General features: G+C 42.9%; 1 protein-coding gene across 1 annotated transcript in view; it reads left to right on the forward strand.

Annotated features, from left to right (window-relative positions):
- NDST2 (N-deacetylase and N-sulfotransferase 2) overlaps positions 1 to 13,480 on the forward strand; it is a 128,972-nt gene that overhangs the window by 103,801 nt on the left and 11,691 nt on the right. Inside the window, exons 5-6 of the mRNA XM_083148568.1 lie at positions 1,606 to 1,791; positions 3,382 to 3,510. Of these exons, the coding sequence (XP_083004694.1) occupies positions 1,606 to 1,791; positions 3,382 to 3,510 (315 nt within the window). The remainder of the gene's footprint in view (positions 1 to 1,605; positions 1,792 to 3,381; positions 3,511 to 13,480) is intronic.

Raw genomic sequence — 13,480 nt, forward strand, 5'->3', positions numbered from 1 at the left:
CGCCACTGCGCGTCCCGTCCCCGCCGCTGCTGCTATGTGTAAGTACACTGCGCTCACCACAAACGCCGCCCGCTGCCGCTGCCCGCCCCCACTACCGCCGCTGGCCGCCCCCACCACCGCTGCCCGTCCCCACTACTGCCGCTGCCTGCCCCCACTACTGCTCACCGCCCTGCAGCTCCCCGGGGTTTTTTTTACATGGGATAAATCGCATGCGATTTATCCCATGTAAAAATGGCACATCAAGTGCCAAATTGTATGTGAGCCTCCCGGGGAGCTGCCGGGCGACTCGCAGGTAAATTGGGTCCGACTTGTCCCTAGGACAAGTCGGCCTAATGTATGGGGGCCTTAAGCCTACATTTGCTTTCCATTTTTCTCTGTATAGTGATAGTGAGATATACCTGCTAGCAGCTACTGGGCTGTGCATGGCAGCCTTTGTTTATTCGTTTGCAGGTAGCAACCCTTGCGGTTGTAAAAGGTAGCTGACCTTGAATGGTCTTTCATGTATTTGGTCCTGTCTTTGTGTCCCTGTAATGGTCTGCGTCAACTTGAAAGTCTGCTAAGCAGGCCTGCCGATATCGGATTACAGTGTTGAAAAGGAGAGAGGTAGCTTGTAAAGTCATTCATCCTTTACCTAGAATAATAAAAAAAAAAGTGTGAAAGTCTTTGCAGCATTCTCTAGATATTCCTATCTGTTCAGTGCAGCCTTCTTTTATACTTGCCATCAATTGGCAGTACTGTATATCTTTTTTGGGTTAATATGAAGAAGCTGATTGCAAGCTCTGCCTAGCAGGATCTTCCCTTTTTTTATTCTTTGACGTTCTCTCCCTCTATCATTATCAGTTTGTGCTATTATTCTATTGTACAGCACTGATCATATCCACTTCAATTCTCAGTTCTTAGCATTTTTTAGTTCCGCAGTTGCTTTTACTGTAACTTGGGTTCCGAGTTGTCTAGATCCACCGTTCTTTGCCTTCACGTATACTCTGGGTGCTTTGAATAGATACTTCAGCCTGTTCAATGTAACTTCAAATGTCAACTAACTGTATTTGTAAAATATATTCAAGTCTTTTTTTTTTATTTTATTTTTTTTATAACTTTTAAAGATCTCACTTAACGGTCTTCCACATACTTGTGATCTTCATGTCAGTCATGCATGTCTTGTATGTGCTTGGCAAGATATTTGTCTGTCACAGTTGTGGGGCTTTTTATAAACCTTTAATCTAGTTTGATTTCACCTTAATTAAGCACATATGGATTAAAACAAGAAACACTGTTCAAAAGACAAACCTCTTTCTTGCGATTCCACATAAGCCAAGGCCAACTGGGAATTATGGTTGCAATTCAGGTAACAATTTAGCTTGATTTTTATATACAGTAGATAAAAATCATGAACATTTTCAGGAGCTTGAGCCTGTAACTGGTGGCATTTAGGTACAGGGTATAAATAAAACGATGATGGATTTCAAGCACTCCCTATTATCCGAATACTTCATGAAGGAACAGTTCTCGATTTAAGCATGGACCACATAATATTTTTCCTTTTGATAAATTAATTTACAGTATTTGCGTATTCTTGTTAATAATCATTCTTGCATTGCCTTCCAGGAGCATGGCATCCCTATAGATCTGGGCTATGCAGTGGCGCCCCATCATTCTGGTGTGTACCCCATACATAGCCAACTTTATGAAGCTTGGACATCTATATGGAATATCCAGGTTACAAGCACAGAAGAATACCCTCACCTAAGGCCAGCACGCTACCGCAGAGGATTCATACACAACCACATCATGGTGAGAACAGTCACTGAGCTGCTAACACTAACCAGGTGTAAGCTGGAGTCCAAAAGTAAATGTTAATCATAAATTATAGTCCAATGTTTTATTCTAAAGTTTACAGAGATTGTTGTGCACAACAATCCTCCATTTGAGTTTGTTCTGAGGGTAATTTTATTTTATTGAAAGAGGTAGGAGAAGTATGACGAGGCTTGCTGACGTTAATGGGATGGCCACTATAATATAAACATCCATGTGGTGTTATGGTGGTGTGCAGAAGGGATACGGTCATTGGGTCTACAGCAGCTAGGTCAACAAGCATTGGGTCGACGTGGGTGTAGGTCGACATGGGCAAGGTCGACAGTCAAAAGGTTGACATGGGGTTTTTCACTGTCTTTTTGTGCCGACAGGCGGTATTTCATGCCCTACCATCCACTAGGGCGTGGTGGGAGAATAAAATAGTGTGCCGAGCATAGCCAAGCGCTGTGCCCGAAGCATAGCGAGCAATGCGAGGGGATGCGGTGCACTCCAAACTGTGTCCATGTCGACGGTGACGACATTCTGGTAAAAAAAAAACAGTGAAAAACCCCATGTCGACCTTTTGACTGTCAACCTTGCCCATGTCGACCTAATGTTTGTCTCAACCTAATGTCCTGTCGACCTTGTCCCATGTCGATCTTGCTGCCTGACGACCTAGTGGTGTCGACCCAATGCTTGTCGACCTAGTTGCTTTAGACCGAACGATCCCAACCCGTGCAGAAGAGCAGCTCTTCAATACTGAAGTACATGGGCTAGAGCAGCAGATACCCCGATCAGGTTCCACTCATGTAAGTCAACAGCTGGAAACGGAGTGTACAGTGGGCACAGGCTGCCCAAAACAAAGCAGAAAAGTGTCACCTGGTCTGATCAATCTCCCATTGCTACATCAAATTGCAGATGGAAGGGTCCGGATTTTGCATAAATGACATGCATCCATCTGGCCTAAAATGTTTTCTTTGCATAAATTAGATACATAATATCAAATGAGAATCGTTTTAATGTCACAGTTGGAGTATATTATTTGTCCATGTGCATTCCTTTGTATGAGTGGGATAGGCAAAACCATTGCTGGAGGCTGCCAATTATAAAGTGTGCAAAAACAGAAACTCAACTCACCACGTAACTCATCCTAAGAATGACAAACAACATTTATTAATGTAATATTTTTTTGCTGAATTTCTCTAAGAATTCTTGGGCCTAGGGTTGCAAATGCTGATATTCAAGAAATATAGGGTACCATTGTTTTAATGGCCGGCTTAATATTGTTCCACTGGCATGACAATAGTACAGTTGGTTCTAATTAGTGATATGCAGTTTGGTTTTACTCGGATTTACTCTGTTCTCAAATCTGGATGTTATTGGCTACCCAAAACCTGTGACAGCCAATAGTAAATCCTGAGGAAATCCAAGTAAAACCAAACCCACACATCTCTACCCTCACCACAACTTAGCAGAATCTAGTGACCGTTTAGATGTGTATGTAAATGTTCCCTCAACATATTAACACCACACATACGCGCGCTTCCAAAAAAAGACAACAGTAACTAAATGTGTATTTTCTATGTCTAGGTTTTACCAAGACAGACTTGTGGGCTTTTCACTCATACAATATTCTACAATGAATATCCAGGAGGTTCCAAAGAACTTGACAAATCCATTCGTGGTGGAGAACTGTTCCTCACTATCCTTTTGAACCCGGTGAGAGCCCATGCATTACAGTGTGGAAAATAATCTTTACCAAATCAGAAAGCGCTAGTTTTATTTTAGCAGGTCTCGTTGTATTGTTCTCATCAACGTGTTGCAGCTTGTGGAGTGTGCCACCCTGCAACGGCCATTTGTATATGTCCACTCCCGGAAATACACCACCTTGGTCTTAGTGTAATTCTCCCAGGATAATCAGGCCTTTAGATTATGTCACTGGTACTTTAGCTTCAAATATATGTGCATTGTAATATGGTTTAACCAGGGCGGTAGTAAGCAGCAAAAGAGCTCCCGTCTGCGCCAAGGAGAGATGGAAGAAAGCAGATGGGACTGGAGCAGATGAGCGAGCCATACCCGCCCCTGGATAGCGCCCGCACTCCATTGACCTCTCTGGAGCCCGCCCGGAGCTGCGGCTGTCGCTGCATTGCCATGCCGACATCTTCCCCCCCACCGTAGAGCGGGACGCTGCTCCCTCACTCTCTCTCCCCCTCCCTCCGTGGAGCAAAGTGGCGGCTGCCCCATCAAACCCACCCCCCATTGTAGAGAGGGTGAGCGCCTGGGCAGACCCCCCCCCCCCCCCCCCAGGGTGCTCTGGTGCCTCGCAATGGCCCTGGGTTTAATTGCTCAATATTGTTTTATACAAGTCATAAATCCATCCAGTTTATAGTATTTCCTGAAGCTTGAAATAAGAATGGTTTGTTTATAGCCAATGATCTATTATTTCTTGTTTATATTTGATCTTTATCTTTTGATGTTTGTTTAGTCTTTTAAGCTTTGTGGGATGTCTCTTGCAGAATAAGTTTAACATTAACTTTCATTGACAATAACATAAGGGGTCAACTAAAACACAAAATTTTAGGAAAGCAAACTCTGAAATGCTGAGGGATTTCATTAAGGACATAAAGTGGGACACCGTTTTCGAGGGGTAGAATGCAGGGGAAATGTGGAAAGCATTTAAAATATTGTTGACAAGATTAACAAACAAATTATTTAAAAAAGAAATGAAGGGATTATCAGTAGACCAAATCCACTGTGGTTAAATACAAACATACGCTCCAAAACAACCGTCAACAACGATAACGTTACAGGACAAGGCTAAGGCAGAAGCGTTTATAGATTTTTCTCAACCATATTTACTAGGGAGGAGCATGCAGGGTTATCAGCAGTCACCAATAAAATCACGACAGTGGCAGAAAAAAATCTGGAAATCACTATGGAGGATGTCCATAGACGACTCTGCAAACTAAATACAATTAAATCACCTGGACCGGATGAATTTATCCAAGGGTCCTGTTGGAACTGAGGGAGGATTTTGTGTATCTTCTACAGTCAATTTTGTATAAGTTATTTACGTTCAGAGTGGTTCCAATGGACTGGAGAGTAGCGGAAGTAATGCCAAACTTGAAAAAGGGGAAAAAATCCAGCAAATTCTGGACCAGTGAGCCTAACATCAGTTATAGGGAACTTATTTGAGGGAATATTAAGGTTTTGCGTACATGATTATTAAGAGCATAACAAGATGATTAGTACCTCTGCTCCTTAACATTTTTATTAATGATATTGAGGAGGGAATAAAAAGCACTGTGTCCATCTTCACGGATGATGCCAAATAGGGCAGGGTGATCACAAGGAAGAGGATGTCTCCTTGCGATTTTGCACACTCCAAAGGAAGGGGTTCTTTACAGTATGGGCAGTGAGAGTTTGGAACTCACTGGCAGAGGTGATAGTACTGGCAGACACTATGAACATATATAACCCTTTGAGTACCAAGTGAATTTGTCAAAATAGGTGTAAAAATTGGCAAGCAAAAATATTTATTCATCATAATGAGCTGTAATGTTCACCTTACAGTATATAGGATTTTTTTTTTCTTTTCAATAGTCTTTATTAAGAGTTTTGTTCCGTTAACCACAGAAGGAGATGGGATACAGAAAACAAAAAGAAGAGGAGGGAGGTGGAACAAGGGAAGGGTATAGTCCAATTACATAGTATCATAATAATAATTATACATCAAGATAGTATTCTAAATAACAGAAAAATAAGAGCAATAAATCACAAACCTAGAGAATCAATCAGATTGGCACCCTCGCTTGAAGTTGAATAGTCATACCAGCTAGACCATTTGGTTAGGGGAGAGTTGGCATGGAGGGCGTGAGATAGGGGTGCCAGTCGGGATCCCGACAGTCATTTACCCGACATCGGGATCCCGACTGTTTTAAACATAGACAGACAGGTGCCCTGACGGCCAGCGGATATTCTCCTTCGTGGGGGTCCACGACCCCCATAGAGGGAGAATAGAATAGGTGGCGAGAGCGAGCCACTGTGCCCGCAGCATGGCAAGCGCAGCGAGCCCGCAAGGGGCTTTGTTGCGCTCGCTGTGCTGTCTGAGTCCGGCCAGTCGGGATTCCAACGTCGGGCTAATGACTGTCGGGATCCCGACTGTCAGACCCCTATACCTCGGATTCAGTACTGAATCCCGGCGGTCGGGATCCCGGTGTTCAGAATCCCGACGCCGGAATCCTGACAGCCGAAATGCCGACAACGCTACGCTCGGCACACTTATTCTCCCTCCAGGGGTGTCGTGGACACCCACGGAGGGAGAATGTGTCGGGATTTCGGCGGTCGGGATTCTGAACGCCGGGATCCCGACCGCCGGGATTTTAACTGCATCCCCTATACCACACCCATGAGATATAATAGGATGAGAGATTAAGAAAGTGAGAGATTTGGGATGAAATCTCCAGGGGTTTTTTAAAGTGGCAATCATTTACACTTCAAATTCAAACTGGCTTTGCAGTGTAAATGATTGCCGCTTTAAAAAAAACTGGCGATTTCTTCCCAAATCTCTCACTTTCTGAAACTCTCATCCTATTAAATCTCACCCATAGTTTCCATCTGAAAACCATGTTGGATCTTCCAAATGATTTTGGTAAGAGATGGGGAAAGAAGAATGTTTCCAGTTTGGTTCTATTGAAGCTCTAGTGGCAATAAGTATTTGACCTAACACATAGCAGCTAGTGTATCGATAGCTTATTCGGGTATATATGGAGCAATGCCAGTTCAGGGGATATCTGGATCGGAGAATGCAAAACTGTCAATGCTAAAGCAAAAACATTTTTTCCAGAGCTGGTAGGTCTTGGGGCAGGAACAGAACACATGAAAAGTATCTCCAGTCTGGCCACAATTCCTCCAACATAGCTTTGATATTGTAGGCTAAATCTTATGCAATTTAACGAGTGTGAAGTAGAGACCATGTAACAATTAAAAATGCATTTCCGTGTGGTTAGTGCATTTTTTTTTTTTTACAATTTTTTTTTATGTGTTATGTGAGCGACGCTGTGATTTCTAGCAGATATTTTGAACACTGCTCACATATATGTTGGCACTCAAAGGATTAAGAAGGGCTAGATACATTTCTTGAGGTAAACATACAGGGCGGGATGTTCTAACATCCACAGCCCTGTTCGCCCCCCTTAATGACCGCATATGCTCTAACGTATGCGGATCACTCACACATCGCTGCGGTAAGAAGCCGACAGGCTTCTGCAGGGAATCGCCAGCTTTTGCGGTGACACTGCGGAGGGGGCACAGACCATACAGAAATGCGGTAAAAACCCTGATAACAGGGTTTTTACTGCATTTCTGTTTTAGAGAATCGCCCCACACAGTATTACTTGCTTTTTTTTAGTTACAATTTAGCAAAGGGAATGCACAAATCAAAATGTAATAATATATTATTAAAACTAGTCAGGATAATCATATCTTTAAGCAATTCATAGACCGGTTGAACTCGATGGACGAACGTCTTTATTTAACCTAACTATAATATAAACCTGCAGCCTATATAAGTTTAATAAGCAACATTTATAAACACCTTTCCAAGTCCAGTTTCTGATTGTATGGGATTATTTCCCATGCACACCCTTATACTGCACTTTGGGGGTACGGAGGAGACCCTGATGAAATGTGGTTTCTAAAACGGATTGACATTTGCGGGTATAGAGCCTGCATGTTACAGAACAGATGTGCTGTACAGATTATTTCACCACCATCCCCACAGAACATCTATATCTGGGGTAGCCAACTCCAGTCCTCGTGCGCTACCAACAGTTAATGTTTTCCAGATCTCCTCACAGAATCACAAGTGAAGTAATGAGCTCCACCTGTGGATCTTTTAACATGTGTTAGTGAGTATTGAGTGCACCTGTGCAGCAGCTAGGTTGTCTGGAAAATGTGAACTGTTGGTAGCTCTCGAGGACTGGAGTTGGCTACCACTGTTCTATATAATGTGTGTAATACAAGTACAAGTTTCTGCTAAACTACTCTGATGTGATGGTGATGACAGACCACCGCCCAGGAATACATTGCACATATATCCGCCCCCAGGAGGATTCCTGCATGTGGAAGAGTCAGTAATGACAGTAATGACAGTAATGTCAGTAATGCTCCCTGTACTAAGACAACATGTGGTCATTGTGACCTGAGCACAGTTTGTGCTGAAAATGCTTGCGTCATATAGTACACAGAGCCATTGTTGCATCTTAAATTTAAAGGAGTTGATGTCCATTTCAGAGTTACAGGAATGTAGTAAATGAGAGTGTAACATTCTCAGCTGCTGTAATTTTTCACCTAACACTATTGTTTTCCACCTTAAGTACGGCTCATTGTGCCCATCTCTTATTCATTCTCAGACTTGCATCATCCCTCTGCTTTTCAGCCACCTCATTGCTATGTTTATTCCGACATCAGTGTTCATTTTATATTTCCTCTAAAATTCCGCAAAACACGTGGCACATGTTACTCAGGAGGCCATACTACCCCTGGGAGCGCTTCACTTGTTTAGATTTACAAAATAACGTCTACATTTTGTACAACTAGATCTGCCCTTGGGATAATAATAAATGCCTAATTATAGTGTTACGCAAGGAGAGGTGCGTCACAGGTAAAACATTGCTATTGTACTGCAGTCATTCACCTATGGCTTATGGAGGGTGGCATATTGATGTTCCACATCTGTGCGCAGAGTGTAGCTAGTTGACAAGGGGCCTGATTCAGAGCAGTTAGCTGTGCTGCGACTTCACATGTGCACGGTATGCTGTGGGTATGCCCGAGCTGTCTGCACAAAGGCAGCCAATGAAGGGTAGCCTGTGCTAACCGCTTGCAGGGCGATGGACACCCTGCTACAGATGCTAGAGGTGCAGGAGGACCTCTAGCATTTGTCTCCTCTAAAGCAGTGGCCATTTTTGGAGGGCACAAAATCTCTTTAGTATGGGGACAGAGACTCTCAGCTGCTGCACCACTTCCCCCACATTTTGTGTGTCCCGGTTCCTGAGCTCACTCAGGCACAGCGGAGGAGAGGGGGCCGGCAGTGAACCCGCTCCCCTCCTTGCTCCTGGAGCTAACCCTCCCTACATCCCTTTCTGCGTGCCACACCACTTGTAACATGCCTGCTAGTGGGCACCAGTAGCAGAAGTACCTGGTTTACACCAAGTATATTTGTCTCATGTGTTTGTTCTTTTTAATGCTTTCATTATTCGACCTACTGCTGGCATCTACCATCATCCGCCAGTGTCCCTATCTACCGTTTGTATGCAGTTACTGGGCAATCATTCGGTTGCCGAACCCCCACCCTGCCTCTTTAGGAGCAAGCAGATGTAAGTGTCTGCGTGAAATACAGATCTTCATAATGCCAAGGTCCTCTATAGTTGTAGCAACTGTAATGGACACATAAGTGTGCATACAAACATTGCAGCAACATTGCCCGTGATATAAATCAGCCCCGATATGATGAGAGAGTGCGAGGTTTCATCCAGTTTGTGGCCCTACTGCCAAAGGTTTCAGCATCATATGTTGCAAACACCCATAAGTACCTCCTTGTAATCTAGAAGACAGCCTGTTGTCTGCTAATCAAGCATGTTATTTGGAGGACACACTTGCCCTTCAGCATTGTGATGTATGGATTTTATCAAATGATGTCCAGGCTTTTACGATGTCCGCATCCTGCTACTATAATATTCCATATTACAGTCCCCTTTGGTCATTATAGGCTACAGTTTCCAAGTCGCTAAACCCGTTTTCCCCTAATCGTGTACGGTATCCTATCGATCATTATTGACATCATATCCTGTGTTTCTATTTGAATTGTTATTTATCTTGTTCTAATACTTCTCTACCATCTCTGGATACAGTAAGTAGTACACGACCTTGGTAACACCTAGAAAGCACCAAGTGATAGGAATATGTAAATGAAGAGACTGCGTTTGCACTCTGTGTTTATAGGAGATTGTGAATGCAGAAAAGCCTGAAAGCCCCCTCGCTAAGCTGCAAGTTGCTGTCCTATTGCTGCTACTTAGTAGGCTGTGTAGAGAGCTGACTAATTAGAGCATAGTGCTCCGTCTCTGGCTTGGCGTGATTTCTGAGTGTTTTTGTGATGTTTGGCTGTGCTCCCAGTGCATCCTGCTTCAATCTACCAGCAAATAAACTGCAGCTTGTCCTATTTCAGCCTGTTACATGAAGTGTAGTAGGGATGAGGTTAGAAGTTCATATCTCTGTACCCACTTCGCAGCTGCCATCTATCTGCTTTCTCTACATACAGTACATAGCAAGGAGCAACATAAGTAAATGTGCACCTACAGTAGTTCTGTGGAAGATACGTGTTTATCAAAGATTCCCACCATAATAACCTGTATCTTTATTATCCATGTTCTCTTTAGCCTATATTCCTCGTGTTGGCAGTTATTCTTCCAATCAGTATACATACCACACACACACATACATACAGAGGGCCTGATTCAGAGATGGCCCCATACCCAATTTTTATGCACATGCATCTATTCACTGCGCATGAGCCACAAACTGTTTGTGATGGTGATCGCGTGAGAATTTATAAGCAAAGTGAGTGACAGACATGGACCATTTTGGGGGTAGCTACGATTAGTGGTAGTAGAAAATGCAGGGTGTATCTCAGCGGTCAACATGGAAAAGGTTGACACGTGGTGTTCACATTTTTTTGTCAATGTTGACCCCCAATTAGTGTAATGTGTATCCTCGCATGGCTTGCTTTGGGCCCGGTGCTTCGCTTTGCTTGGCAAACTTTACCATTCTCAATTGTAGGCCGTGTGGATGGAAAAGTATGAAAAAGGAAAAATATTATGAAGCACATGTGGACCTTATAACCATGTCAATGTATTGACTGACTGTATCTAGACACTATTGCCTGCTTGCCATCCTGTACACCACTGCAATGGCTCCAGCGTCTTTCTTCCTGCAGTTAGGCTGTGCAACCGTAGGGCCACATAGAAGCTGGATAGTTGACTGATCAGTGTCCGACACTACATCTTTGTACACAGCCTCTGGAACCCTCAAAGCTGCTGGTGGGCATCTCGGTACAAATCCAAACAGCCATGGCATTCACATATTTGCACAGTCACCACTTACACACTCACAGCTGCAGCAGCAGCATTAGCCTACATCTTTTATCAGGTTCAAACACCCAGATTTCCTTACACACAGTTCTGATTTTCATGTTAGAACACACACAAAATATGTTGAAGCTGCATTGGTTGTTATGCACAGTGCATCAAGATAGTATTCACAGCGCTTCACTTTTTCCCTATTCTGTTATGTTACAGCCTTATTGCAAAATGGAATCAATTAAATTTTTTCCCTCAAAATTCTACACACAATACCCCATAATGACAACATGAAAAAAGTTTTTGGAAGATTTTTGCTAACTTATTAAAAATAAAAAACGAAGAAATCACATGTACATAAGTATTCACAGCCTTTGCTCAGTACTTTGATACACATTTGGCAGCAATTACAGCCTCAAGTATTTTTTTGAATATAATGCCACAAGCTTTTGGTACACTGATGTTTGGGCAATTTTGTTCATTCCTCTTTGCAGCACCTCTCAAGCTCCATCAGGTTGGATGGGAAGCGTTGGTGCATACAACCAATTTCAGATCCTCCAGAGATGTTTAATTGGATTTAAGTCTGGGCTCTGGATGGGCCACTCGAGGACATTCACAGAGTTGACCTGAAGCCACTATTTTAATATCTTGGCTGTGTGCTTAGGGTCGTTGTCCTGCTGAAAGATGAACAGTCGCCCCAGTCTGAAATTGAGCGCTCTGGAGCAGGTTTTCATCCAGGATGTCTCTGTACATTGCTGCATTCATCTTTCCCTCTATCCTGGCTAGTCTTCCAGTTCCTGCTGTTGAGAAATATCCCCACAACATGATGCTGCCAGCACCATGCTTCCCTGTTTTGGCCTGGTGATGAGCGGTGCGTGGTTTCCTCCAAACATGACACCTGGCATTCATGCTAAATAGTTCAATCAGAGAATTGTTTTTCTCATGGTCTGAGAGTCCTTCAGGTACATTTTGGCAAACTCCAGACTGGCTGCCAAGTGCTTTTTACAAAGGAGTGGCTTCTGTCTGGCCACTCTACCTTACAGGCCTGATTGGTGGATTGCTGCAGAGATGGTTGTCCTTCTGGAAGGTTCTCTCTCCACAGAGGAATGCTGTAGCTCTGACAGAGTGGCCATTGGGTTCTTGGTCACCTCTCTGACTAGGGATCTTCTCCCCCGATCACTCAGTTTAGGCTGCCGGCCAGCTCTAGTCCTGGTGGTTCAGAACTTCTTCCATTTATGGATGGTGGAGGCCACTGTGCTCATTGGGACCTTCAAAGCAGCAGATATATTTCTGTACACTTCCCTGGATTTGTGCCTTAAGACAATCCTGTCTCGGAGGTCTACAGAAAATTCATGGGTAGGACCTTATATAGACAGATGTGTGCCATTCCAAATCATGTCCAATCAACTAAATTTGCTACAGGTGGATTCCAATTAGGCTGTAGGAACATCTCAAGGATGATCAGTTGAAACAGGATGCACCTGAGCTCATTAGGGCAAAAGCTGTGAATACTTATGTACATGTGATTTCTTTTGTGGGTTTTTATTTCTTAGAAATTAGCAAAAATCTCAAACACTTTTTCATGTCATTATGGGGTATTCTGTGTAGAATTTTGAGGGAGAAAATGAATTTATTCCATTTTGCAATAAAGCTGTACCATACCAAAATGTGGAAAAAGTGAAGCGCTGTGAATACTTTCCATGTGCATTGTAAGTGTGATCACAGACTGAAATGTAAGGTGTCCGTGTTTCTTAGTTGTATCTCGCTACTTTTACATTGCACATCAGTTGACAGGAATGTGAATTATGAAACGCGCTGACACATACAATGAGGAACATGTGTTAGATATGTAAAAAAGGAAATCATACAGTCTCATTTCTTTAGTTCTTAATTGTTTTACATGAGATTAACTTGAATTAAAAACTCTAGAATAAAGAATGTTAGATGGTTTATTGGTTTTATTTTTTGGTTTAGCCAATTACCATCACATTTAAATCCACTCCTAATCCTTTATATGCTCATAAACTCCTTTTTTTTCTTTTTTTTTTCTTTCCTCACATAACCGTTTATAGAACAGTGAGCTTTTTTTGCTCTCTTGGATATAAGATAAAAATAGTCTGTAATATTCTACAACAAAGCTAGAGTACATTGTGCACGTATTGCTGTGGGTCTGTAGACTATTAAGAATATGTACATGCTACAGTTACTGTAGACGAGACAAGCTGCAGGTTAATGTGAAAATGAAGCCTGTAATGGAGATCAGAAGAGGGAAGCAATGCTTTATTTGCTGGATCCATGTCTTTCCCTTGGTTACTGGGAACGGCCTCTCGCTCTGTGACTTCCCATAAGTAAACCTATACATAGCCACTAGATGGAAACCTCCTTTCTCGATGTAATCATAATAAAACTTGTATCTAATGCTAGTTGTTTTTATAGGGACAAATGGTCCACAGCGTTGTACAGAGGATAGTACATTACAGTAGGCAAGTAACAAATAGCAATACAACAATCAATACTGCCATTGACTGATGCAAATGGTCCAGTGTAAATATTCA

Source organism: Crinia signifera, chromosome 6 (assembly GCF_055691185.1).
Source record: "Crinia signifera chromosome 6, ASM5569118v1, whole genome shotgun sequence".
NCBI lineage: Eukaryota > Metazoa > Chordata > Amphibia > Anura > Myobatrachidae > Crinia > Crinia signifera.